General features: G+C 36.5%; 5 protein-coding genes across 13 annotated transcripts in view; all 5 read right to left on the bottom strand.

Moving 5' to 3' along the window:
* Positions 1-1,167: 1,167 nt before the first annotated feature.
* On the bottom strand, positions 1,168-6,093 carry LOC107872357 (G-type lectin S-receptor-like serine/threonine-protein kinase At1g11330). Its single transcript, XM_016719097.2, has 7 exons — positions 3,838-6,093; positions 3,568-3,672; positions 3,329-3,483; positions 3,052-3,262; positions 2,543-2,780; positions 2,253-2,403; positions 1,168-1,953 (listed from the first exon to the last, which is right to left on the bottom strand). Exons 1-7 carry the CDS (start codon positions 5,129-5,131, stop codon positions 1,645-1,647), a joined length of 2,463 nt encoding a protein of 820 aa, XP_016574583.1. The 5' UTR covers positions 5,132-6,093; the 3' UTR covers positions 1,168-1,644.
* Positions 6,094-6,341: 248 nt separating this feature from the next.
* LOC107870468 lies at positions 6,342-8,746 on the bottom strand. Of its 2 annotated transcripts, none has more exons than XM_047412947.1 (2): positions 8,426-8,746; positions 6,342-7,189 (listed from the first exon to the last, which is right to left on the bottom strand). In XM_047412947.1, the coding sequence occupies exons 1-2, from the start codon at positions 8,744-8,746 to the stop codon at positions 7,136-7,138; spliced, it is 375 nt and encodes a 124-aa protein (XP_047268903.1). In that variant the 3' UTR covers positions 6,342-7,135. The 2 variants fall into 2 exon arrangements, with proteins under 2 accessions (XP_047268903.1, XP_047268902.1); XM_047412946.1 differs by having other exon boundaries at positions 6,342-6,945.
* A 7,847-nt stretch (positions 8,747-16,593) lies between these two features.
* On the bottom strand, positions 16,594-25,901 carry LOC107870466 (disease resistance protein RPP13). 8 transcript variants are annotated; one of them, XR_007055654.1, is made up of 7 exons: positions 24,920-25,901; positions 24,691-24,795; positions 24,453-24,607; positions 22,789-22,926; positions 18,455-21,037; positions 17,462-17,632; positions 16,594-17,188 (listed from the first exon to the last, which is right to left on the bottom strand). XR_007055654.1 is itself a non-coding variant. In XM_047412944.1 (5 exons), exons 3-4 carry the CDS (start codon positions 22,949-22,951, stop codon positions 18,501-18,503), a joined length of 2,700 nt encoding a protein of 899 aa, XP_047268900.1. In that variant the 5' UTR covers positions 22,952-24,607; positions 24,691-24,795; positions 24,920-25,901; the 3' UTR covers positions 16,594-17,632; positions 18,455-18,500. The 8 variants fall into 8 exon arrangements, 2 of the variants coding, with proteins under 2 accessions (XP_047268900.1, XP_047268901.1); XR_007055653.1 differs by having other exon boundaries at positions 17,270-17,632; positions 22,789-24,607; XR_007055652.1 differs by having other exon boundaries at positions 22,789-24,607.
* LOC107870467 (G-type lectin S-receptor-like serine/threonine-protein kinase At1g11330) lies at positions 23,197-25,118 on the bottom strand. Its single transcript, XM_047412098.1, has 6 exons — positions 24,920-25,118; positions 24,691-24,795; positions 24,473-24,607; positions 24,142-24,414; positions 23,680-23,910; positions 23,197-23,546 (listed from the first exon to the last, which is right to left on the bottom strand). Exons 1-6 carry the CDS (start codon positions 25,116-25,118, stop codon positions 23,197-23,199), a joined length of 1,293 nt encoding a protein of 430 aa, XP_047268054.1.
* LOC124898450 (G-type lectin S-receptor-like serine/threonine-protein kinase At1g11330) overlaps positions 25,123-25,925 on the bottom strand; it is a 4,617-nt gene continuing 3,814 nt past the window's right edge. The window contains exons 2-5 of the mRNA XM_047412097.1: positions 25,834-25,911; positions 25,481-25,763; positions 25,320-25,430; positions 25,123-25,265 (exon numbers count right to left, since the gene is read on the bottom strand). Of these exons, the coding sequence (XP_047268053.1) occupies positions 25,123-25,265; positions 25,320-25,430; positions 25,481-25,763; positions 25,834-25,911 (615 nt within the window). The remainder of the gene's footprint in view (positions 25,266-25,319; positions 25,431-25,480; positions 25,764-25,833; positions 25,912-25,925) is intronic.

Below are 25,925 nucleotides of genomic sequence, written 5' to 3'. Positions count from 1 at the left end.
AGTGCAGATTAATATTTTGCTTGGAAATGATATGCCTATTTATAGGAGTGGAGGTATCATACAAAATTAATGCACATGCACAATATTTTCTTGGAGACGAAAAAATAATTCTTGGTCATCACTCAAAGAAAAATACTTGATCTCCAAGTATTTAACTTTACACATGTTAAAATTAAGCACCAATAATTATTATTATTATTATTTCATTAAAATTTTACTTTCTCTCAAAGTAAAAAATTAAAATGTCATTTAAATTATTTTAAAATATCTAACAATAGGTTACGATATTAAGAACAAGAGATTCAAACCTAATCAACTCTATAATAAAAACAACTTCATGAAGGACGGATTCTTTCATTGATCAGCTGAATAGGTCGAAGCACTTTCTCACAATGACGACTATTTGCTTAGAAATATATCTATGTTTGCGTGAAATATCGTGAGTACAATAGCATCAATGTGGTGCTTTATATAAGACTTGTGATAATTGAAATTCTCAGTTCTTGCTCCAAAATTCATCGAAACTTGGTGAAGAAATCCAATCCTAGTTGGAATTGAAAGCTTTTTCCTTTTATGCAAGTGCAACAATATTTCCTTGTTGATCACAAATTTCTTGATGCAACAGATTTTCTCCATAAGCCAAAATTCTTCAAGGAATTCAACTTGCAATAGGATTCAGCTTCGTAGCTTCTGATCAACACTTCACTGTGTGTGTAGAACTTTTGCAACTTTCTTCCTTCTGCAGACTCTAACGGCCTGGTTTGTCACACCTACTAGTACATTGTTTGTCAGTCATCAAAACTGAATTCATCTCAACCGCAGCAAATTTGTAATCCCCAACTTAGCTTCTACTTTTGCTCAACAAATCTGCTTTTTTGATGATGACAAACTCATAGTAGCTTCATGACAATTCCATGTCAGTTCAAATGCACTCAAGTGCAGCATACTCTTGTATCATACATATTTTGTTGTATTTGTTAATCATCAAAACTTCATATGTAACATAGCCCGCAGTTCAAAAGACACACGCATTAGACATTTTGTACTGTGTAGATTCACTCGACCGTACTTTAACTATTTTATCAGAAACCTGTCACTCTCACCGGTACAAGTATTAGGTAGTTTTGCTCACGATGGTATAGACGAATGATAAAAAATCACCTAATATCTTTTTTGACTCGCTTAGAATTTGAATCTGAACTGTAAATTTGCTCACACTTCATTCTAATCTGATCTGACCGCCTTGTAACTTCACTTGGCTTTCTTAAATTAACATTGAGTACAAAGAATGAAAAGTCTTTCTTGAGATATGATACATTCTGTGACTTGCATTCATTGTACACCTTAATTCACTCTTATATGAATAACATTAATATACTGTTTTAACAGAAAAAATATTTATTAGTACCCTACAATACAATGTAGTTATAATTCCCCTAATTCTATTTGCAAACACATATTACCCTTATGGATTACGATATTTGAATAAACACTAATATTTAACATGTAATCAAGAAATGAATGGCATCAAGCATTTTGAAACATCACAGAATTAAAAAGGGGTCACACAAATTGAGACGGATGGATTATCATGTAGAGTGATAAATGTACAAATCTTCAAAAAGTAATTTTTGTATACTCATGTTATCTACCAGTAAGATTTGTGATACTGATACTGTTCAAAGTACTCTTAGCTTCTCTATTCTCATTGCACATTTTGAAGAAACTAGCATGTTTATCTGTAAAAGCAGGTTGTAATGGTGCTGGAAGACTTGTAGTTTCACCAGTAAGCATGACAAGAACAGATGAAATACTTGGCCTGTCTTCAGCAAATTCTTGAACACACAGTAAACCAATCTGCATGTATTTTCTGATCTCCATTTCCGTGCTCGGGTTCAATATGAATGGATCGATGAAAGTTGACAAGTCTTGTTCTTTCCATAACTTCCATGCCTGAAAACAGTGAAAAGTTGAGCATCAAACTTATTGATGCATAAATAGAGGTGATAGAGAAAGTAATACTGCCATCATAATGTAAAAATATAAGATGCATATTGTTTGACCTCTCTATAACGGTTACCCTCTATAATAACATTCCATTATAACGGCCAAAGTTTTCTTTAGAACCAATGTTCATTGTAAGTTCTCTATAACAATATTTTGCTAGAGCAACCAAAATAAACGATGCCGTTATAGAGAGGTTTGACAGCATAGTTTTTCAGTATGAGCATTTTCAGTGAGAGTAGTCTTACATATCCCAAAAGGCTCAAAGAGGGTGTCTCACTCCAAGAACTTGTACTTTTTCGGCCACTTATGATCTCTAACACTAAAACTCCAAAGCTGAAAACATCGGATTTCTCAGAGAATCTTCCCTGCATTGCATATTCGGGGGCCATGTATCCGCTGTAAAGATGTCAACATTTTGGTAAGAATGTTACATTAACCAGATAAGCTTTCCAAGAACCAGAAATGAATGCTGTATATGGTCATTTGAAGGGAGAAAATGATGCAAAGTTTATAGAATGGCTTAATGTTCACTTACTAAGTACCAACTACTCTCCTTGTGTTTGCTTGATCTTGGTCAGATCCGAAAATCCTAGCCATGCCAAAATCTGAAATCTTTGGATTGAAGTTATTATCGAGCAAAATGTTACTTGGCTTCAGATCTCTATGAATTATCTTCAATATTGAATCTCTGTGAAGATAAAGGAGTCCTCGACTAACCCCTTCAATTATAGTGGAACGTTTCCTCCAATCCAAAATACCTCGATGTCCTTCATCTAAATATTGGTCAAATATGAACATAGAATGTAGAGAAGAAGATAAGAGAACTTTCTAGATAAACTGAAAAATAGTAACAAGGGATTAACTTTGCTTCATAAGAAATGTGGAGCAATGTTGCTCGGATTCTCCAAAAATGCTGATGTGTACTCATGTCGGATCCTCAACAAATTGGAAGATCTAACACGCACGCATCGACATTATTGAAGAGTACGAGCAACATGGACATGGAGTAACTAAGAACTGCATGAGAAATAATGAAGGACTAACCAAATAGAAACACATCCAAGCTTTTCTTTGGCATATATTCATAAATCAACATTGTCTCTTCTTTATCCACACAACATCCCAAGAGTCTAACAAGGTTTCTATGTTGGACTTTAGAGATCACCGACACTTCATTCATGAACTCCTCCAGCCCTTGTCCAGAGGCTTTTGAAAGCCGTTTGACTGCTATTTCCTTCCCATCTTCCAATTTTCCCTAGAAGGAAGCACCAATTTTAGCGACTGAAATTTAGAAAGTGATCGAGAGAGATGGAAATTGTACCCTATAAACTGGACCAAAACCGCCCTGACCAAGCTTATTATCCTCATGGAATTGGGATGTTGCATTTGCAAGCATATCAAGGTTGAAGACTGGTAACTCTTCCATATGAACTGCATTTCTGTCACCAAGTAAAATTACCTCCTTTCTTTTCACTCCTAAGATCAGTAGGGATATAAGTTAACTATAGCTAACAAAATGCTTCAAAATGTGTAATACAAAAACTTTACAGTCTGTTTTACCTCTACGTCTGGTCATCTTTGTACAGCAAAGGAACAAACAAACACAGAGTGCAAGAAAACCAAAGATTACTGGAATTATAATTTTCTTTCTGTCTTCATGATGATCTGCAACACATAGCAAACACCAAAGGTGAACAACTATCAGTTTTTTACTGAAGTAAGCAACTTAAATTATATATATGGTATTCAATTAAGTCCATGATATCTCAAATGACTGATTAAGCAACTCTGGGTGGATAATGAGTCTTTCATTGAGCTCCCAATACATACCAAGCTCTGAATGTGCCACGCGAATATAGAGATCTTTCCCCCAGCTTTGGAACTGCTGAATATCAATCAAGTTTTTACTCCATGACATACAGCCGATACCTGAGTCATATGCATACGCTATGCAGGAACAATTTCCCAAGCATTGGCTTCTACATTGGTCTTCTGCAGTAGATGAACTTTCAGCAAAATCAGGCAATTTCATTAACTCCATCTTTTGAAATCCGTCTTCTTTACTTGAATCCTCCGAGTTATTTTTATTCTTTACTTCACATTGCAAAGCTCTCCTCCTAACACATCCACTAGTCCAGTTCCCCTTTTGCCATTCTTCCCAATGCTTTGGCTCGAAACCTTTCAGACAAGAACAGATGGGCGACTCCAAATAATTGCAGCTCCCAAATGGACCACACGTTCCATAAACTTCACAATTGTTGTTGGGAGCTGACCATATCATCTTCCAGTTTGTCTCATTCCCATCCCAATATGATTGAACCAGGTTTCCTTTCCAATCCAAAATGAATTTCATTAAGAAATTAAAACCAACAGGGCCAGTAAGATATACAGTACCTTCGCGATCATTCACTACACTGAATCCATCAATCGACACAGAATACATATCCTGCACTCCGATGAAGATCTGGCCATTCCATTGACCACTTCGCCAGTAGGGGTGGCTGCCTTTCCAGATATACATCTGAGGAATGATTCGAGAGTTCATTCCTAAAGAAAAATTTCCGAAATTAGGATTCCAAGGGCTTCTCCAAGATTTTACTTCTACCCTCTCCCCTGTCCTTGTGTTTTCACTTATTCTCATTTTAGGGACAATTGAATCAGCAGGATGTTCAAAACTCTGCCATATTGTGCTCTCGTTGTTCAGATGATCTACAAGAACAAAGTTCCCGGAATCTTGGAGAAGGGCGACTGAGTTTACCTGAGAGGTTGGAACATTCGATGACCAAAGAATCTCCTCTTCTCGGTTTGTAACGACGACATTTCCATCACCAGTTATCTCCACAACCCCAGAAGAATCTTTTAAAGGTTTGTCCCTATTAGCCACCCAAATAACAACTGTATCAGAAAAATTGTACCAAATACCAACATACCTATTAGTGCTGTTTAGAGGACTGAAAAATCCCAATTTGAAGAAGCCTCCTGGGGACAGTAAAATTCCAGGATCTCTCAGAGATTGAGTGCTAGTAATGCTATCTACTTCTGTGCTTAATCCTGTATTGAAACAATGAAGAATAACAAGAATGGCATGAACAGAATGTTGCACATTTTTTCTGCTGTTGGTCATCTTTTTGGTTTTCCAAGCTTTCCTATTATCGTACTGTAAGACTTCTTTTGGATCTACTATCTTTACCAAAGCACAATAAGTTGTCAAAGTCCACTATCACAAGTTTCCAAATTGTCAAAGTCCATTATAAAAGCATTTGGTCAACCTCAAAGAGCTATCACATGTCAATCGGAGACTTTCAGGCCAATGGAAAAATTGACTTAATATGAACACTGCAAAATGTTCTTTGACAAGGCAAATGTCAAAGAAATGAGACTTGTTTGCATCTTCTGCAAATCAGGTCCATACCGTCAAGACTTAAAAATTCCAGTCTGAATGAACAATTTTTTTTTATTTTGAGAAAAGACTTTTTCAAGAGAATTGTTTTCTCATTTTTTCCACACTAACGTAAACAATGATGAATACAATTTCTCTCCCTGCACAGTCTAGAATATAACACTGAAGTAAACAATCAAGGCTATACCAAAACATGTAAAATATTTAGTTCCTTGAGTTTTCATACAACAAGAACGATTGCAAGAAAAGGATTTTACAGTTTTTTCCTTTAGACATTTAGTATCTAAAACTCACTGGCTCGACTAATCCAAGTTCACTCCACATACTTGTAAAAGCGCCCCCACCAAAAGTTCTCCATTACCAGGGCTTCAAGCTGAGACTACGAATTAAAGTTGGAGAAATTCCAACCATCACACCACACCTATGAATGGTAAAAAGGTTTTGTTATTTGTACGTCATGTCTGAGATGGATGAAAATTGCATGTCCAAACACTAATTTCAAATCGCATGTCCAAACGCCTACTAAATATCCTCTTTAAGTCATACAGAGTAAAAATTGAAATTCAAGAGGGGGAAATTGAAATTTTCTGTGAGTCGACTATTAAGCCTTCACAATCGACTTGCCTGCAAATTAATACACTTCACAAGACGAAGTTGAAGTAAAAAACACGAAGATTTATCCTGATTCGGAACACCGAGGGAATTGAAATTTTGTATGAGTCAACTATTAAGCCTTCACAGTCGACTTGCCTGCAAATTAATACACTTCACAAGACAAATTATATTTAAAGAAATAGACAAGTAAATAATCAACTTAAAGTAAAAAACACGAAGATTTATCCTCTTTCGAGACACCAATGTGGTGCCTACTTCCAGTCCCCTTGGGTTTCAAGGTTTTCTTAGATCTTTCAAAGTCGGGCTCGAGTACAATAACGATAAACAAGTTCCAAAGACTTATTTATTCTTTAGATCTTGTGACACAAGTTCAATGTGTATTACAAAGTTGACTCGATGTTTTTATGTAACTATTGTAAACTGTTAAGTACAAAGCTTTGTAAGACTAAGATTGAGACACTTCGAAGTTCTTTCTTGAAGTTGCCTGCTTGCTCCAATCTTCAGCCCTCTCATTTATATTCTTCAACTACTTCATCTTCTTTTCTTCGTAAGGGAACCCAAGAGATTTCGTCCCATTCAAGGATTTTAATTGATTCCTTGATTGAGGAATGCTACCGAGTATGTCCATATCAGATATGTCCATGCACGGTACTCATACACGTCCGCATCAGATACGTCTGTAATCTTCTTTTCTTTTGCTCCCGTGGTGATTGATTCTCTTCCCAGGTTTTGCTCCGGTCAAGTTGTTGTTGGATTCTTGCTTTTCGTTTGCGAGTTATTCTTGATTGATATTATTCCAATTTTAGCGTCGACCATCTCGCTGTTGAATGTTTGCTTTCTTTGCGAGATACTCTTGGATATCTTTGAGTTGATTCCTTAGAGATTCTGGAATCTCTTTCGATCTCTTGTATCTTTGGTGAATCCTGCAAGATATTTATTTATTAGTTTGTCTTTATTAAAACATATAGTGAGAGTGTGGAGTTAACAATCTCCCCTTTTTGATAATGACAAATAATAATCATCAGTTGACTTTTCTATTTCTGCAATCAACTTGCTTCCCCTTTCTTGCTGATCCTTTTAAATTTGAAGCATTAGTTGACTCTTATTTCCTAGTCAACTTGCTCCTTCTGACTTGAAGGTCTGCTCTGATGTTCCTACTTTCTCCTCCTTTTGGCATAATAAAAAAGAAACAACACATACATAGAGAAAACCAGATAGAATATACAACAAAAGAGCAGTTAAGTTGTTTTTAATAATAGAAAAAACAAAACAAAACAGTATATAGTATCATTTTACAACCCAATAAAAAAGGGACAGGACCCCCTTTTGAATCAAAGTCATATTTTGGCAAGGAAATATATGAGTGTGTTGTGCATATTATGACAAAATCATTCATAGGATTTATTGATGTTATTAAAGGAGGAGGAATAAGAGTTCTGGACAGAGATAGAAAGGTCATTGTTAGAGAGTTAGATTGGATTTTGAGGGACTCCAAGCGTGAGAACACCTTAGAGAATAATTTGACGCCCTCTTGCTTGAATCCATCGATGGTCAACCTCACCTTGAGTTTGTATCCTTCCTAAGCTACATTAATTTGGAAGTCGACTCCTGTAGCAGCACCACTCCTTTCTCGATTGTCCTCATGCGGTCCTTAAGTTCTTTCAGTTTCTTTAACATAGGGAGCATAGGGTTAGAAATGGGTTTGCATACCTTGAGGAGATTGAATTTTGCTTTTGTTGGGTCTTTTCTGCACCACTCGTCATCTGCTAGGATGCATCCCATGCTTGCAAATACTTTGAATCATATCTGGCAGAAATTTCCACAGTTGGGTATGCAGATAGGTCGATGGAGTAGTATTGGAGAATTCGGGTGATCAATAATCCGTATGACAGGCTGGAGAAAGTATGTGCATCTGCAGTACTCTCAAGTATGTACTCACGGAACCAAGCGGCCCAATTAATCTTATATTTTTTCACCAAGCAGTAGAGAACAAATATGCCATGGCAAGTAATGTTACTAAGGGAACCTTTTTTGGGGATCAGGGTGGTGGCTATGATATAAGCTAGAATACGATACTTAAAACAGAGAGAAAGTGGACCAAAACTGGATGATGCAATGTATGGATCGAACACAACTTGTTTGGCTTCCTTGAAACTGACTTCAAACTCGTCAGGCCAAGATCCATTCATTAAGGGAATTGCTCCAGAAAACTTCGTATCAAACATTTTTTCAAAAAGAAAGTCATTTAGGGTAATTCTGGTGCCTATCACCAGAGTCTCTAACTCACCACTGTCAGGAGAGATGCGGAGATTTGCATAGAATATGCGAACTGGGTCTTCATACACAAGCAATCCACAAAGACAGAAAACCAAGGATAAGTCTTAAAATTTAAAACAAACTTACATTGCAGTGTGCATCCTTTAACTGGTAGAGATTCACAATACGCTCAGGTACAACAACACGGTTCTTAAAAGCAGAGAAATTTTTATTTTGCATATCAGTCCAAAACTTATGCATGTCCTTTGGAGAGAAAGGATCTAAGGAACGTGAGCAAGGTTTTTTGACTGATGAAGTAGGGTTAGGAGCAGGACATTTCTCGGTGACAGCCAACTGTTGAGAATCGGAGGAGGATTCATCAGATGACTCAGAGATGAAGACATATTTGTCGGAGAAGGGGGTAGGAAGGATTTTGGAGAGATTTTCCATAGAGCGAGTGCGAGTCATTTGGTAAAATAGGATGTCTATCAAGGGGTTTTTAAAGAGATAGAGAGGAAGGTGGACAGATGGAAGATGAAGAAGGGGAAAGGAATGAGAGAAAGATGAAGGAAGCGAAACGACTGTAGAAGTGAAAGGGTGGCAGAAGGTGGGTGTTGCGAAGGTAAAAAGTCAGAGGTGCATTAAAGGATACGTAAAAAGAGGTAAAAATAATGATAACTCCTTTTAAAAAAGGTTTACCAAAAATGCAGTTTTCCTTTTTTTTGAAATATATATGTATATATATATATATATGTATGTAATAAGTCATTAGTGCTGATAATATCAAGTCTTTTTTGAAGAAAATAAAATCTTTCTTCGAGCAGAGGCTTAGTAAAAATATTTGTCAATTGATTTTCAGAATCAATAAAAGTCATGAAAAAATCACCATTTTCAACATGGTCACGAATAAAATGATGTTTAATATCAATATGTTTAGCCCTATAATGATGCACAGTATATTTCAACAAACTAATAGTGCTGGTATTGTCACAAATTATAAGAACATATTTAAATGACAAATTGAAATCAAGTAGTTGATGCATAATCCATAAAATTTGAGTATCAAAACTTCCAACGGCTATGCATTCGACTTTCGTTGTTGACAAGGCATCTGAAGTTTGTTTCTTACTATGCCATGATATTAAACCATCACCAAGAATTTGACATATTCCACTAGTGCTTTTTCTATCACTTTTATCACCTACAAAGTCAGCATTTGAGTATCCAATTAAACCAAAGTGAGAAAAGTGAGGGTACCATAATCTGATGTCTTGTGTCCCATGAGGTATCGAATGATTCTTTTGACGGCAGTCAGATGATACTTTTTCAAAGCCGACTGAAACATTGCACACTTACATATGCTGAACATAATGTCTGGTCGACTAGCGGTTAAGTAGAGAAGCTATCCAATCATTCCTCTGTATTTCTTTTCATCAACATCCTTTCCATATGAGTCTGATTCAAAACTCATGGATGAACTCATCGAAGTACCAGCGGCCTTTCCTTTTTTTCTGCCGAACTTTTTGATGAGTTTCTTTGTGTACTTGGTTTGACTGATGAAAGTGCCATTGGATGTTTGCTTGATTTGTAATACCAAGAAAAATATGAGCTCTCCCATGAGGCTCATTTCAAATTCTCCTTTCATCAGATTAGCAAAATTCTCACACAAGGAGATGTTAGGATTACCAAAAATAAAATCATCAACGTAAATTTGCACGACAAGAAGATTTAAGTCAAGCTTTTGTATGAACAGAGTTGTGTCAATTTTACCTCTTTGAAAATTATTATTTAGTAAGAAAGTACTTAATCTCTCATACCAAGCTTTTGGAGCTTGTTTGAGACCGTCAAGTGCTTTCGATAATTTAAAAACATGATTTGGATAAGTAGGATTTTCAAAATCGGGGAGTTGTTTTATAAAAACTTTCAAAATTGGGGGGTTGTTTTACAAAAACTTCTTCATGAATAAATCCATTTAGAAAGGCACTTTTGACGTCCATTTGATATAACTTAATATATTTGAAAGTAGCAAAAGCTAATAAAATTTGAATTGACTTTAATCTTGCTACAGGAGAAAAGGTTTCATCATAATCAATACCTTCTTGTTGGGAGTAACTGTAACACCCCGTACTTAATTACGTGCATTAGTCATTGTTATATGTGTTGGAGTATATGTATTGATCCTAAGTTAGGTATATATGAGTTTAAGTATGAGTATTGATTATTTTGAGATGGTTTCAAGTGTGTAGTTTGATTATAGGTGTATAGGAATCGACTTTATTTATACCGGAATTTTCCCGTCGATGGTTCCATACGAAGGTTATTGAATAAGCTTTCCAACGATATAAATATTTCCAAAAACGGATAAGTTTCGGATATAAGCGAGCTCGTTCGAAACTTTAAAACGGTGGCCGGGATGTGAACAGTAAATGTGCAGGAAAACTACTGAGGCCTGCCAGTTTTTTGGGTCAACTTTGAACGATCATAACTCCCTAAATATAATGAACTGGGAGAGCTACCACATATCAAAAGAAATATCTCTGAGTCTTCTTTCCAATTCAATTGGTTTCATCCAAATCCAACATCTGAGTAAGGAGTTATACTCGTTTTACTTCAGCCTCTCAAAACAGATTTTTAGGGTCAACTTCAAACGATCATAACTACTTGTACAGGACGAACTGGGTGGCTTAATTTATATGAAATGAAATACCTTTGAATTATCTTTCTAACGATACCAATTTCACCCAAATCCGATATCGGAGCAAAGAGTTATGGCCGATTTACTTTAGCCTATCAAAACAGTCCACCATGGACAGATTCGGATTTACTTAAATTTTTAAGGGCAATATGGTCATTTTCCATCACCTCTTGAACGAAAATTGGTCATTATATACATATACTTAGCCTCATATCCATTATTTATCATCCATTATTGAAAACTAAGAAACCCTAGCCAAATTTCAACTCCAATTATCTCGTGATTCAACCGTAGAAAATCCAAATTGATTCCGTAGTTGTGTTCACCGTCTCAAGGGCTTCGAGAAGCACCCCTTATTTGTGCCAACAGGACTTCGAAATCAAAAGGGCCATTTTTTTGGTAAGGATGTAAATTATGTTGGTGTTATTTATATGGATATGTATATATATATATATATGCATGTGAGCATAAGAAGTATGTTATTTGATTGTTGTTGAAAGATGATTGGAAATGATGTTGGATTATTCTTGTGCATGGTTGGATTATGTTAAATTGTGAAGGAATTTGGGGTGATGATGTGGTATTGATGATGTGGTATTGAAATGATGATTATATATATATACACACATAAACCTATTGTTCAAGTTGGTTTTTGGAATGTTTTGCAAATATTGGTAGTATGGAATTATGGAAGAGAATTGTGGTGTTGGGTTGCTAATACTAGATGCCAAACATTTCATTGTAGATAAGTGATTTGTAAAGGCGGGAAGTTGTGTTGAATTGGTATCTGAATCTACAACGAGGTATGTAAAGCATACTCTAACAATGTTCTTTGGCATGAAAACACCAATGTTCCATCAAGTAAGATTCCGAGGTTGTCCTAAAACATGTATTGTTCTACGTTACCAACGAAGTTGTTTCCATCCTATAATTGTCAAAATGTTTCATTGATAGACCAAAAGGCTCTTATTTCATTGTTGTGATATTGATGATTCTGAAACACATTGTTGATGTACCAATGAGTCTTTATTACATCGTTATTGTATAGAAGGTCTATTACTTGGTTCCTATTGATGTATCATTGTTTCAAAGTATTAAAATGTGGAGGCGACCGAAATAACAATCTCCAAGATTAATTGAACTAAGTGATGGGAGTTCTCTCTTATCGGGTGGTATCCCAGGGGCATAAGCCTAGCATGGGTCGATCCCTATTTCATGTGTTTATGGGTGGTATCCCAGGGGCATAAGCCTAGCACGGGTCGATCCCAGTTGATATGTACTGGAGGCATCCTAATGGTCACAGTACAGTACAGTAATGATTACAAAGACGATAAGAACGAAGGTAAAGTGATTGAATAAATACAATGTACAGGTTGTCACAAGTTCTAGTAAGTATGGTCCACTCCTATTACGACTTATTCACTTGTTTCTGATTTCTATTAAGCTCCTATATCATATGTGATTATTTACAGCTTTACATACTCAGTACATATTTCGTACTGACGTCCCTCACGGGGGACCTGCATTTCATGCTGCAGGCACAGGTACCTCAGCTCATACACCGCACAAGTAGGAGCCAGGTCATACAGCTATTGTTGGTGAGCTCCAGTTTGCTTCGGAGCTTTCCGAGTCGGTTCCTTATGTTTTGTTATTGTACATGAGTCATGTGTGGGCAGGGGTTTGTCCCGACCCTAGTTATGTCATGTATATCCTAGAGGCTTTGTAGACATAAGGAAGGGTAAAGTCATGGAAGTTTATATAGTGATGTTATATCTGTATATGTGGTGGCCCCGACGGCCAAGTATTATATATATATATATATATATATATTTGCGCGTGTTGTGCTGATACAGGTAATTAGACCTTTCTATATGCAACGAAGTGCTGTCCAATTTTTTTGGTGACATGTAAGTGAAAGTACAGGTATTTGAACGGGTTCTCCCGGGCCTTCTCGGCTTCGGGTGCCAGTCCGGCCCGATGGGATTTTGGGGCGTGACAGTAACCTTGGGCTACAAGTCTAACTTTATTCTAATAACCTTGCCTTCTTCATTCAATTTATTTTTGTAGACCCATCTAGTTTCGATTACTGAGCAGTTCTCGGGTCTTTCAACTAGAGTCCAGACTTGTCTTCGTTCGAATTGGTCCAATTCTTCCTTCATGGTTGTGACCTAGGATTTATCTTTTAGGGCCTCTTGGTCCTTTTTTGTTCGATTTGAGATACAAAGTCAATAATCGCTTACTTTCTCAATGATGCTCTTATCTACATCCTATCATCTGAATTTCTGATGATAAATTTATTTGGATAGCTAGCATTGTGTTTTCATTCTCTTGGAACACTTGGTTTGACTATTTCTTCTTCAAGAGTCGACTCTGAAGGGGGTGTAGTCGACTTGTCTTATGGTGACTCGGGAGTAGTGTTGGCATTGGCTCCAGATTGTAGATCACTCACCTATTCTTTATCAATACTTAAACTAATAGGAAGGTGATTAGTTTCATCAAATACAATATGCATAGATTCCTGAACATATAATGTTCTTTTCTTGTAAGCCCTGTAAGCACGACTGGTGGGAGAGTACCTAAGAAAAAACCTTCGTCGCTTCGTGGATCAAATTTTCTCAAGTTATTCTTATTGTTGTTGTGGATGAAGCATTTACATCCAAAATAATGAAAGTAGCAAATGTTTGGTTTCTTCCCTCTCCATAGCTCATAAGGCGTCTTCTTTAGAATATGTCTGATGAGGCATCTGTTGATGATATGACATGCTATGCTTACTAACTTTACCCAAAAATGATCTGAAACATTGTGTTTTAGCAGTATGGTCCTAGCAGTTTCCTGAAGGGACCGATTCTTTCGCTCTACCACACCGTTTTGTTGAAAAGACCGAGGTGATAAGAAGTTCTGAGAGTATCCATTCTGAGCACAGTATTCCTCAAAGACTTTATTTTCAAACTCTCCTCCATGATCTTTGTGAACATAGGTGATGAAGTGTACAGTTTCTCTCTGTAATTTTATACAAAAGATCTCAAAGTTTATGAAAGCTTCGTTTTTATGAGCAATAAACATTACCCAAGTAAAATGTGAATAATCATCAACGACAACGAAAAATATCTTTTTCCACCAATACTTGCAATTTTGGTAGGTCCAAACAGATTCATGTGGATTGTTTGAAGGGGTTTGGTAGTAGAAACAATGTCTTTGACTTTGAAAGATGTCCGGGTTTGTTTACCCAATTGGCAGGCATCACAGATGTGATCCTTTTTAAACTTTGAGATTTGGCAAAGCGTTCATCAGTTCTAGTTTAGGCAATTTCTCAATGATATGCATACTGGGATGCACAAGCTTTCTATGCCACAACCAAGTGTCATTGGTTTGATAGTGAGGCAGGTTAAGGTAGCAAAATTAGGACTATTTAAGACATAAATACTCAACACGTTCACTGATGAGAGAGATATCTCTTTTATCATGATTGATGGAACAACTTTCAGCTTTGAAGGAGACTCTAAATCCAGCGTCACACAACTCACTGATACTGAGCAAGTTATGTTTGAGGCCTTCTATGAGATACACTTCAATGATTTCACATGAGGAGTTGAGCTTTACTGAGCCGACTCCTATGACGTTGCCTCTAGCATTATCACCAAATCTTACTGATCCTCCTTCTATTTTCTTTAAAGCACAAAAAATTTCTTTCTTTCTGATTATATATCTAAAACATCCGCTATCGATGACCCACATTCCCTTTTTCTAGCTTTTGTGGACATATTCCTGCAAAACAAGAAAATTAATTTGGTTTAGGTACCCAAGAGGTCTTGGGTCCTTGCGGGTTAGATGTATTTTCATTAGGCCGCCAAACCTACACACTTTTAGGCTTTTACCTTCAAGTGTAAGATTTATGCCCTTTCTATCCACAGGTATAACAGACTGGTCCTTGAGAGGAGAAAGAGGTCTTGGCTGATTTAAAGGATTTTGATGAGGAACTTGAGTTAGTGTTAAAAGAATTTGATCTCACAAAATTGTGACTTGGTGAATTTTTAATGCTAGTCAATTGCATTTTTACATCATCAAGTTCTTCTTGAAGTAAGTCGATTTCAATTTGACATGCTTCAGTTTCAACTTGACAGTTTCTTCGTTCCTCTTCGAGTTTTCATTTAAGTCAACCTTCCCACTTTTTCTTCTCTTGAGCAAGACTTTTTAAAGCTCGTCAGTTAACATATCTAAGGTAGATTCAAGAATATTACAATTATGATAGTCGTGTGGTCTTACCTCGCTCGATTCACCTTTTTCCATGAAGCACATGTTAGCTTCTTCTGTTTCTTCAGTTTCATCCTCATCACTCCAAGCTCCAAAATTTTTATTTTTTCTAGACGACCATCTTCTTAATTCAGGAAAATTTTATTTAAAGTGGCTTGGTCTTCCACAGTGATAGTAGCGATAATCATTTCTTGTGGAATCATTGTTTCTGATTCCTTGGGATCTTTGTTGTCTCTGTTTCATGATTTGCCTTACTTCTTGATTTTAAGAGTCATTTCTTCATTGTTGGCTTTTTCCATAAGATTTTCTTCTTCAGTTGGTATGACATTGAAGGCTACTGGTTTCTTCTTTTCCTCATTGTTGTACCTATTGATATAATTACATTCATATGCAATTAGATTACCTTGTAACTCATTATATGTCATGTTGTGAAGGTCTCCATCTTCCTGGATGGCAGCCTTATTTTCCTATACTTTTGGAAGGCTTCTAACCAACTTCTGGACTTGCAGGCTATGTGAATAGATCATCCCCACTGATTTTAGCTCACATACAGTTTTGCTGAATCTGATAAACATTGTTTCAATGTTCTCATTTTCTTTCATTTTGAATAGCTCATATTCATTGATTAGGACATCAATCTTTGACTTTTTAACTTTGGTGTTTCCTTCATAGGTTACCTCCAGTTTATCCCACATCACTTTTGCAGTCTCACAAGTTGATATCTTATCGTATTCTTCTCCACTAACTGCACAGAGAAGTAAACTTAGAACTCTTGTATTAGTTTAAATTACCTCTTATTATTCTTTGGTCGAAGTTTATAAGGTCTTCTATATTAGTATTGGTCGTTTCTTTGTCTTTGTCCTTCTGCTTCTCCATGAGTCCTAGAATTGGCTTTAGTCTCTTCTTGATGACAACCCATGCTTGGAAGTTGTTTGATTGGACGAAAATTCTAAATTTGTTCTTCCAATAGGAGTAGTGTTGTCCGTTGAAGTATGGTGGTCTTGCGGAGGAATGACCATCTTGAAGAAGAGCACCAGGAATTTGATAGTTTTCCATTTGGTCTTTGCTCACGTGCGATTAAGCAATATTGTTGGTGAGACCTGCTCTGATACCAATTGAAATTCAAGAGGAAAGTGAATTGAAATTTTCTGTGAGTCGACTATTAAGCCTTCACAGTCGACTTGCCTTCAAATTAATACACTTCACAAGACAGATTAGATTTTAAAAAATAGGCAAGTAACTAATTAACTTAAAGTAAAAAAACATGAAGATTTATCCTGGTTCGGAACACCAATGTGGTGCCTACTTCCAGTCCCCTTGGATTTCAAGGTTTCCTTAGATCTTTCAAAGTCGGGTTCGAGTACAATGATGATAAACATGTTCCCAAGACTTAATTTATTCTTCAGATCAGTGTATATTACAAAGTTGACTCGATCCTATTCTTTATGTAACTATTGTAAACTGATAAGTACAAAGCTTGTAAGATTAAGATTGAGACACTTTGAAGTTTTTTCTTGAAGTTGCGTGTTTGCTCCAATCCTCAGTCCTTTCTTTTATATGTTTTAACTGCTCCAGCTTCTTTTCTTCGTAAGGGAACCCAAGAGATTTCGTTCCAATCTGGGATTTTAATTGATTCCTTGATTGAGGAATACTACCGTATAGTATGTCCATATCAAATATGTCCATACACGGTACTTATACACGTCCGTATCAGATATGTACGTGATCTTCTTTCCTTTTGCTCCCGTGGTGATTGATACACTTTCCAGGTTTTGCTCCAGTCACGTTGTTGGATGCTTGCTTTTCGTTTGCGAGTTATTCTTGATTGATGTTATTCCAAGTTTAGCGTTGGCCATTTTGCTGTTGAATGCTTGCTTTCTTTTGCGAGATATTCTTAGATATCTTTGAGTTGATTCTTTAGAGATTCTGGAATCTCTTTCGATCTCCTGTATCTTTGGTGAATCCTGCAAGATTTTTATTTATTAGTTTGTCTTTATTAAAACATATGGTGAGAGTGTGGGGTTAACAAAAATGGTGCTACTTACAATAATTGTGTGGCCCTAAGCTTTCCAGGTTCATTTGTAAGGTGAATTGCTTATAGCTAATATCCTATAACTTTTGTCTTCTTTTTTTTTTGGGTGGGGTATATATGAACCAGGGGAAGCTAAAGGGTTCGTTTGAACTTTCTTTGTCGATAAAAAAAAAATGATGGAAATATTGAATCATAAACAATATACCAAGATCTTTTGTCAAACTACTTGTACCCTTTCTTCCCACATGTAGATCAGAAATTTTTTTCTTCATGAACAGTGGAAACTTCGTACAGCTCAAACTGATACTGCCTTCAATCTAGATGTGTTCTTGAACTTCTACTTCTTCCTCTTATCGGTAAAGAGGTAGAGTTGAACCTGCGAGTAAAATCTTTTCAGTATAAAATACTTAATTCCTAAAATGAGACTTTTCAGAGCGAATTGAGATTTATAGAATGTTTCTTTCGCTCACTCTCTTAATCCACAAAGCAAGCTAGAAATCAAACATACTTCAATTGCAAAATAGTAATAATCAACTATATAAGTCACGTATATTCATTAATCCAGGAGGTTCGATTCCCCACCTTGTAATCCCCTCTCCCTAGCCCATTTTTTCTAAAAAAAATTAAATTGGTGATTAATTGTAATAGTCAAGATGATAGTGTTAACCAAATAATAGCTTACCAATAAAACTTAGTGTTTTTGGTATGAAGAAAGTCATTTTCGAGGAATGCTTGTGATGAGGGAGTCATTTTCCAGTATTAGCTTGCCCAAACATTTGTCATCAAAAAGGGGAAAATGACTTGCTCATTTAAGGTCGCATAAGTTGCTCCAACTAACTGTGAAACATTTTTACTAATCTCTAGCATTCAAAATTTCATCAAGAATCTCTCCGGTATGTTAATATTATTATTAACTTCTATTATATATGCTTCAAGAATGTTTTTCACTCACCGACTAAAATTCCAGAATTCAACTTAAGTTGAATTCATGAATTCTCAGAAACTTGAAAAACATAAAAGAATTATTCTCTTTTTTCACTCCAAATTATTCACAAAAACTCTATGCCCAAACTCAACTCTTAACTTTCAAATATCATTTTTCACTTTGAAAACAAAAACAATTATTTTCAAATACTCACAATTTTCATGGCTAAACGCCTCCTTAAAGAAACTGTAATTGGGGACTGAGATTTATTACCTCTACGATTATGAAAGAGGCTGGAATAGGAAATCATATAGCTCCATCAACGATGAATTCTCTTCAACCTCTCCACATCTTTCATTCTCTTGGGAATCTCCTTTAGTTGTGGACAGCCACGGATATTAAGACCTTTAATCAGAGGCATGGCAGTTGTGGCTAAATGCCATCTTTCTAGGTTCGGAAGTTTATTAAGACGAAGGAACTCCAATTGACAGAAGCTGTTGTCTCTGCAGCTAATTTCCTTTCCTTCATAAGCTCCTTTTAAGTCGAGATTCCTTAGTCTTGGTAAAATTCCCAATATAGGCATCGGATCTACCATGAGTTTTGAATACCGAAGGAACATCATCGTGATTGAATTTGGAAACGGGTCCGATAGAGGCAGTTTCTCTATTCTCCCTTTTAACCACAATCTCTGGAGCTTTTGACAAGTAGTAAGAAATTCAAGGGCTGGGAATGATTCATCACGTATACAACCCAAGAAGAGAGTGTGAAGGTGTTTCAAGTTGCCAATGTTTTTCAGGGAGTAAGTTTTGGCAATACAAAACATGCGTAATTCTCGAAGATTGACTAAATCAATAGGGTCAACATCTTTCCATTGATCACAAGAAATGCCATTAAGAACTTGAAGACTTGTGAGTTTGCTTAAATGTTTCAGAGGGTTTGAATACCAAGCAACTAAATGTCTTAGATTTATTAGGTCAGCTGTCTCAGGAGGTAGTTGGCATAAGTGTCCGTATTTATTGAAGACACGAAGTGTCTGTAAATTCTTGAGATTGCCAATGGAGGAAGGAAGATCATGGATACCTCTCAATGTTAAGAACTTGAGGTGGTACAAACTTCCTATGGCATCAGGTAGTTTAGTGCCAGAACGGATCTCCAAGTGCAACACATATAAATGTTGGAACTCATTACGGAAGTTTATTAGACCCAGCTTACAAAAATCTCTATCATACAACATGATTGACCTTAACTTCATGTTAGAATGATCAAGTGAGAGGTACCTTTGTGCTCGACCATGAATCACATGTCTGAGACAAAACGAGGATATGGAGTGCTTTCTTGGATTATAAATGTCAAAAATGTTTAGCTCCAATGCCTTTTTAATAGCAAGATCCCGAAGTAGATCATGGATCCTACATTTAGCAACTTTTTCCCACATTGTACTTACCACTTGTATCAAGCTTCGTCTTATCAGCTCATTCAAAAAGCCTTCAGCGACATCCTCCATTCTTTCTTCCCCTCTTGGTATGAAACCCTCTGCCATCCACAACTGCATGATGTCGTCAGCATAGATCACACGATCCTCTGGAAAAACACCAAAGTAAAGAAAACACTGCTTGAGCACAGTCGGCAAATCATTGTAGCTCAATGATATTATGTAGGAAATTTCAATTGAGTCGTCTTTAATGTTCTTCCAAATGTGGTCCTCCACCTTTTGCCATTCTTCTAGCCCCCTTTTATGCGAAAGTAGTCCGCTTAATACAACAATTGCAAGAGGTAAACCTCCACACGTATCCACCATATCTCTAGCTAACCTTTCCATTTCTGGAACCATTACCTGAACATCAAGTAGTTTCGTTAAAAAGAGATTCCAACTTTCTTCTTGGCTTAGGAAACGAAGCCTATGGACAAAACCTTTGTCATCTGCTCTTTCAGCAACATCCTCTTTGCGTGTGGTAATAATTACTCTGCTGCCGTTCTTGATATCTGGAAATGCTCGTTTCAAACTTTCCCAAGCTTCTCTATGCCATACATCATCAACCACCACAAGGTATTTGAGTCCTTTTAGAAGATCACGCAAGTAAATTTCTAGATCTGTCTCAGTCATCTTTTCCAATAAATCTAGATTTTCCTTTGTGCGTCCTTGGATAGATTTAATGATATCCCTAAGAAGATCCATGGTTTTGTACTCTTGAGAAACACATATCCAAGCGCGTGTTGGGAAGCTAGAGACTATGTTAGGACTGGTGTAGAGGTTTCTCGCAAGAGTTGTCTTGCCTAATCCGCCCATACCATAAATGGAAATGATACTTCGACGAGGTTCTACTTTGAGAAGTTCAGCCAGCAATCTTTGCACAACATCCTGAAAGCCAACAAAAATGTGATCCTCATCTACATATGAGGCAGTTCTCCTCAATGTTCTAACGATAGCAGACTGATCGTTTGACCTATTACTCGCCCCTTCTCCTGCATTATTGATATCTGTAATACCATAAGTTTCTCGTTTGCGAGAGACATCCATGATTCGTTGCTTGAGTGATTGGATCTCCTTGGTAACTTTGTAGAATTTGGTCTCCTTCCTACAGATGCAAGCGCAAGCCTTCAGATGACTAGCAAATTCATCATCATCACCTTCTCTTGCCACGAAGCTGTGAGTCTCGAGTATAGCAACAACTTCATTAGCAATAGAGTTGATTTCAAACACCCATTGTTGAACTCTTTGATCTCCACTTTGCTTTTCCTCTGCATGTTTGAGGAATGATTGCATGAAGAGCAGCTCATTTCTGAGCCACTTCACATCCCCTCTAAGACTTAAGCGCAGGTTAACTTCCTGTATGAGGAAATCACCCAGTTTTTGAACTGCAAATGACACAAAGGCGTCAGCCATCTTCACTAGATCAGAGATAGAATCAGTATAGATAAAATTGAGAACAAATATCAAGTTGAAGTAACAGAATCTGAGAGTCAAACAAATATCGTAGTTATTATGGTGACAAAAATGTGGATGAAAATCTGATTTATAACCATGTGGTTAGTGGACAAAAAGAAAAATTAGAGCAATGAAAGTGAAATGTGGCCCATTAGACAAGGCAAGAGAAAAAGAGAGTCTCCATTATCAAAAGGGACAAAGATGCTAGATAAGTGAAAGGTACATTTGTACAAATATCCCACTAGTCCTTACCTTGGCCTTCAAAATGAGTGGTTGAACATGTTGTATGTTTTTTGTTCTTTTCGGTGCAGCGAAAAAAACCAAAGTAGGTAACGATCTTAAAATTGTTCATAAGCACATACGACACTTGACAACTCGCTCACCAATCTTCCATGATCTTGCAAGCTCAAATAGCTCTCTTTAACACTAGATCACTAATGGAACGCTAAAGACTTGAAAGATTTACTTGATGCTACAAATGAATGTGTCTCCTATTTATAATACTTACTTAGGGTTAATATACAAATAATAATTATTATACAAGTTCCTTATATTTACAAGATAGTCTTCTCTCAAAAGTTCAAGGAATCTATGACGTTCCATGAAAAATCTCCCCGTTTCTCCAAAATATTCCACTGAGGACTAGTTTCCTTACTGAGTAAGTCTTCCACATGGACAACTTTTTTTCACGTAGCACCGAAGTGGCATTGATGACATGGCGAGTCATCACACTCTCCCTCACTTGATGTTGCAACGACTGCAGTGCATTGCTGCTGCATAAACAAGTCCATCAAAGCTTCGGCTTGTACAATGGCTTCCTCAATAGTACTAACTTGTTGGTGTTTCAACTCTGTCTTGGCCCAATATATTTTCAGCCAATCGACATATATAGCTGTAGTTACTGGTGTAGGAATAAGGATCCTTTGAATCCTTTTCCTTTCAGTCTACATTCAACTATATTTACCAATGAAACGTGTGTGCATATTATATACTCCCTCCATTTAAAAAAGAATGACCTAATTTGACTTGGCACGGAGTTTAAGTAAGAAAACTTTTAATTCTTGTGGTCCTAAATTAAAGTTGTGGCAAATATACCAAAAGACCCTTCAATCTTGTGGTCTTAAGCATGCCACGTGTAAAGTTGAAATTTAAGTATTGTTAAAAAAGGAAAAGGGGTCATTCATTTTGAAACGGAAAGTAGTCATTCTTTTTAAAACGGAGGGAGTAGTAATATATACACATTTACCAAAAATAACAAAGTTATAAAGGTAATAACATCACAAAAATCTATCACTCTCATTGCCCATACCAAACTCAAAATACAACAATTAACTATAGCAAACTAATCCTTACAAAACATTTGTGGGAGGAAAAGTTTAAGTAGACTACAGAATCCATCTAAGCTAGAATAAAGCACACATATTACACATAAATTAGCTTTCATTGGATAATTGGATTATGTATCATATATTGTGCAGATCTTAAAAAAGTAATTTCATATGCTCATGTTATCTACCAGTAAGGTTTGTGATGCTGATATTATTCAAAGTAAACCTAGTTTCTCTATTCTCATTGCGCATTCTAAAGAAACAAACACGTTGTCTTTCAGTAAAAGCAGGTTGTAATGGTGCTGGAAGACTTGTAGTTTCAGTGGTCAGTATGACAAGAATAGATGAAATACTTGGCCTGTCTTCAGCAAATTCTTGAACACACAGTAAACCAATCGCATGCATTTTCTGATCTCCATTTTCATGCTTGGATTCAATATGAATGGATCGACGAAACTTGATAAATCTTCTTCTTTCCATCACTTCCATGCCTGAAAAGAGAGAAAAGTTGATCATGAAACTAGTACATGCATAAATAGAGGTGACAGCAATAGTAATTCTACCATCATAAGGTGAAAATTTAGTTAGGACCTCTCCATAACAGTCATCCTCTATAACAACATTCTACTATAATGGTGAAATTTTCTTTGGAACCGATTTTTAATGTTATCTAATATGTAGACTATAACAACAATTCGTTATAGCAGCCAAAAAATAATTGAATAATGACACTGTTATAGAGAAATGTTTGACTGCATAGTTTATGTACTATGAGTATTTTCTGTAAGAGCAGTCTTTTGAAAATTAGCATTTAAGAGGAGTCTTACATATCTCAAAAGGCTCAAAGAGGACGTCTCATTCCAAGAAATTGTACTTTTTCGACCACTTATGATCTTTAACACTAAAACTCCGAAGCTGAAAACATCGGATTTATCAGAGAATCTTTTTCTTTTTCCAGATAGAATCTTCCTGCCGGTTGCATATTCAGGGGCCATGTATCCACTGGAAAATTCGGCAACTTCTTGTAGAATTTTTATTTTTAAAATAAAAATTGGGGGTAACGGAAGGGGAAAATCAGGCAGAGAATTACAAGATGGAAAATCGAACCTCACTAACAAGAAGACAGTCCAGGTAGTTGCAGTGTGAAAGTTGATAAGTTAATAAATATGTATGATACGGTCCTTTTACGGAAGAAAATTATGGAAGTTATGGTATATATAGATCAATGTTCACTTAATAAGTACCAACTACTCTCCTTGTGTCTGCTTGATCTTGGTCAGATCCAAAAATCCTGGCCATGACAAAATCTGAAATCTTTGGATTGAAGTTATTATCGAGCAAAATGTTACTTGGCTTTAGATCTCTATCAATTATCTTCAATCTTGAATCTTTGTGAAGATAAAGGAGTCCTCGCCCAACCCCTTCAATTATAATGGAACGTCTTATCCAATCTAAAATGCCTCGATGTCCTTCATCTAGATGTTTGTCAAATATGAACATAGAATGTAGAAAAGAGGATCAGAGAACCTTTTTTCTAAATTTTCTGAAAAATAGCAAGGGATTAACTTTGCAGAGACTCTCTAAAAGTGCTGATGCACAAATGTTGGGTCCTCCAAAAATGCAGTTGATTTGGAGGATCCAACATACATCCATCAGACATTATTGAAGAGTTTGAGCAACATAGATGTGGAGTAAATAAAAACTACGTTGAATGAGATGTAAAAAGCTTTGATCAAGAGTAAGTACAAACCAAAGAGAAACACATCCAAGCTTCATATATTCATAAATCAACATTTTCTCGTCTTTATTCACACAACATCTCAAGAGTCTAACAAGGTTTCTATGTTGGACTTTAGAGATCACCAACACTTCATTCATGAACTCCTCCAGCCCTTGTCTAGAGGCTTTTGAAAGCCTTTTGACTGCTATTTCTTTCCCATCCTCCAGTTTTCCATAGAAGGAATCACCAATTTCAGCAACTAAAATTTGGAAAGTGATCAAGAGATGAAAATCGAACCTTGTAAACTGGACCAAAACCGCCCTGACCAAGCTTATTATCCTCATGGAATTGGGATGTTGCATTTGCAAGCATATCCAGGCTGAAGACTGGTAACTCTTCCATATAAACCGCACTTCTGTCAGCAAGTAAGATTACCACCTTTCTTTTCACTCCTAATATCAACAGGGATACAAGTTAACTATAGCTAACAAAGCGCTTCTAAATGTATGATACATAAACTCAATAACCTGTTTACCTCTACGCCTGGCCATCATTGTAAAGCAAATGAACAGACAAACACTGAGTGTATGAGTACCAAGGATTACTGGAATTACAATCTTCTTTATGTTTTTATAATGATCTGCAATGTAGAGCAATCACAGAAGGTGAACAAATATCCGTTCTTTACTTATTGGAATTCAATTAAGTCCAAGATATCTCAAATAACTGAAAATGAGTCTTTTATTCAGCACCAGAATACATACCAAGCTCTGAATGTGCCACACGAATATAGAGATCTTTGCCCGAGCTTTGGAACTGTTGAATGTCGATCATTTTACTCCATGACATACAGCCAATAACTGTGTCATATGCATACACTACGCAGGAACAATTCCCCGAGCATTGGCTTCTACATAGGTCTTCGGTAGTAGATGACTTTTCTGCTAAATCCGACAATTTCATTACCTCAAATCTTTATAAATCCATCTTCTTTACTTGAATCCTCTGAGTTATTCTTATTCTTTACTTCACATTGCAAAGCTCTCCTCCCAATACAACCACTAGTCCAATTCCCCCTTTCCCATTCTTCTCTATGATTTGGCTTGAAACCTTTCAGACAAGAACAGATCAATGACTCCAAATAATTGCAGCTCCCAAAAGTACCGCACATTCCATAAACTTCACAATCATTTTTGGAAGCTGACCATATTATTTTCCAGTCTGTCTCATTCTCATCCCAATATGATTGAACAAAGTTCCCTTTCCAATCCAAGACTAACTTCAATAAGAGATTATAACAAACAGGGCCAGTAAGATTTACCTACCTTCCCAATTGTTCACTAAGTTAAATCCATCAGACACCACAGGATACATATACTGCACTCCGATGAAGGTTTGGCCATTCCATTGGCCACTTTGCCAATAGGGACGGCTGCCTTTCCAGATATACACCTGAGGAATGACTCCAGAGTTCATTCCTAAAGAGAAGTTCCCAAAATTAGGATCCCAAGGGCTTCTCCAAGATGTTGCTTCTACCCTCTCCCCTGTTCTTGTGTTTTCACTTATCCTCGTTCTAGGGATAGTAGAATCAGAAGGATGTTCAAAACTCTGCCATATTGTTCAGAGGATCTACAAGAACGAAGTTCCCAGAATTTTGTAGAAAGGCAACTGAGTTCACCTGAGAGGTTGAAACATTTGATGACCAAAGAATCTCCTCTTCACAGTTCATAACAACGACATTTCCATCACCAGATATCTTCACAACCCCAG

The sequence above is a fragment of the Capsicum annuum genome, chromosome 5 (assembly GCF_002878395.1).
Source record: "Capsicum annuum cultivar UCD-10X-F1 chromosome 5, UCD10Xv1.1, whole genome shotgun sequence".
Classification (NCBI taxonomy): Eukaryota; Viridiplantae; Streptophyta; class Magnoliopsida; order Solanales; family Solanaceae; genus Capsicum; species Capsicum annuum.
This window is presented reverse-complemented; position numbering and strand designations above follow the sequence as displayed.

Excerpts from the sequence above, each read along its gene's own strand:
- LOC107872357 (XM_016719097.2), bottom strand. The coding sequence starts at position 5,131 with ATGACCAACAGCAGAAAAAATGTGCAACATTCTGTTCATGCCATTCTT. Across the intron at positions 3,263-3,328 it reads GTTTTGGTCCAGTTTATAGG|GGAAAATTGGAAGATGGGAA; the intron begins GTACAATTTCCA and ends GCTTCCTTCTAG. Across the intron at positions 2,404-2,542 it reads AGGAGAGTAGTTGGTACTTA|CGGATACATGGCCCCCGAAT; the intron begins GTAAGTGAACAT and ends ACATCTTTACAG.
- LOC107870466 (XM_047412944.1), bottom strand. The coding sequence starts at position 22,951 with ATGATCAACTTTTCTCTCTTTTCAGGCATGGAAGTGATGGAAAGAAGA. Across the intron at positions 21,038-22,788 it reads ATTTGCTGAAGACAGGCCAA|TTCAAAAACTGGGTGATTTC; the intron begins GTATTTCATCTA and ends TGTCATTTGCAG.
- LOC107870468 (XM_047412946.1), bottom strand. The coding sequence starts at position 8,746 with ATGACTCGCACTCGCTCTATGGAAAATCTCTCCAAAATCCTTCCTACC. Across the intron at positions 6,946-8,425 it reads TAAAGGATGCACACTGCAAT|GATTCACCAAAGATACAAGA; the intron begins GTAAGTTTGTTT and ends AATATCTTGCAG.
- LOC107870467 (XM_047412098.1), bottom strand. The coding sequence starts at position 25,118 with ATGAAATTGTCGGATTTAGCAGAAAAGTCATCTACTACCGAAGACCTA. Across the intron at positions 24,415-24,472 it reads TAATAAGCTTGGTCAGGGCG|TTGCTGAAATTGGTGATTCC; the intron begins GTTTTGGTCCAG and ends TCCAAATTTTAG. Across the intron at positions 23,911-24,141 it reads CTTTTTACATCTCATTCAAC|ATGAAGGACATCGAGGCATT; the intron begins GTAGTTTTTATT and ends ACAAACATCTAG.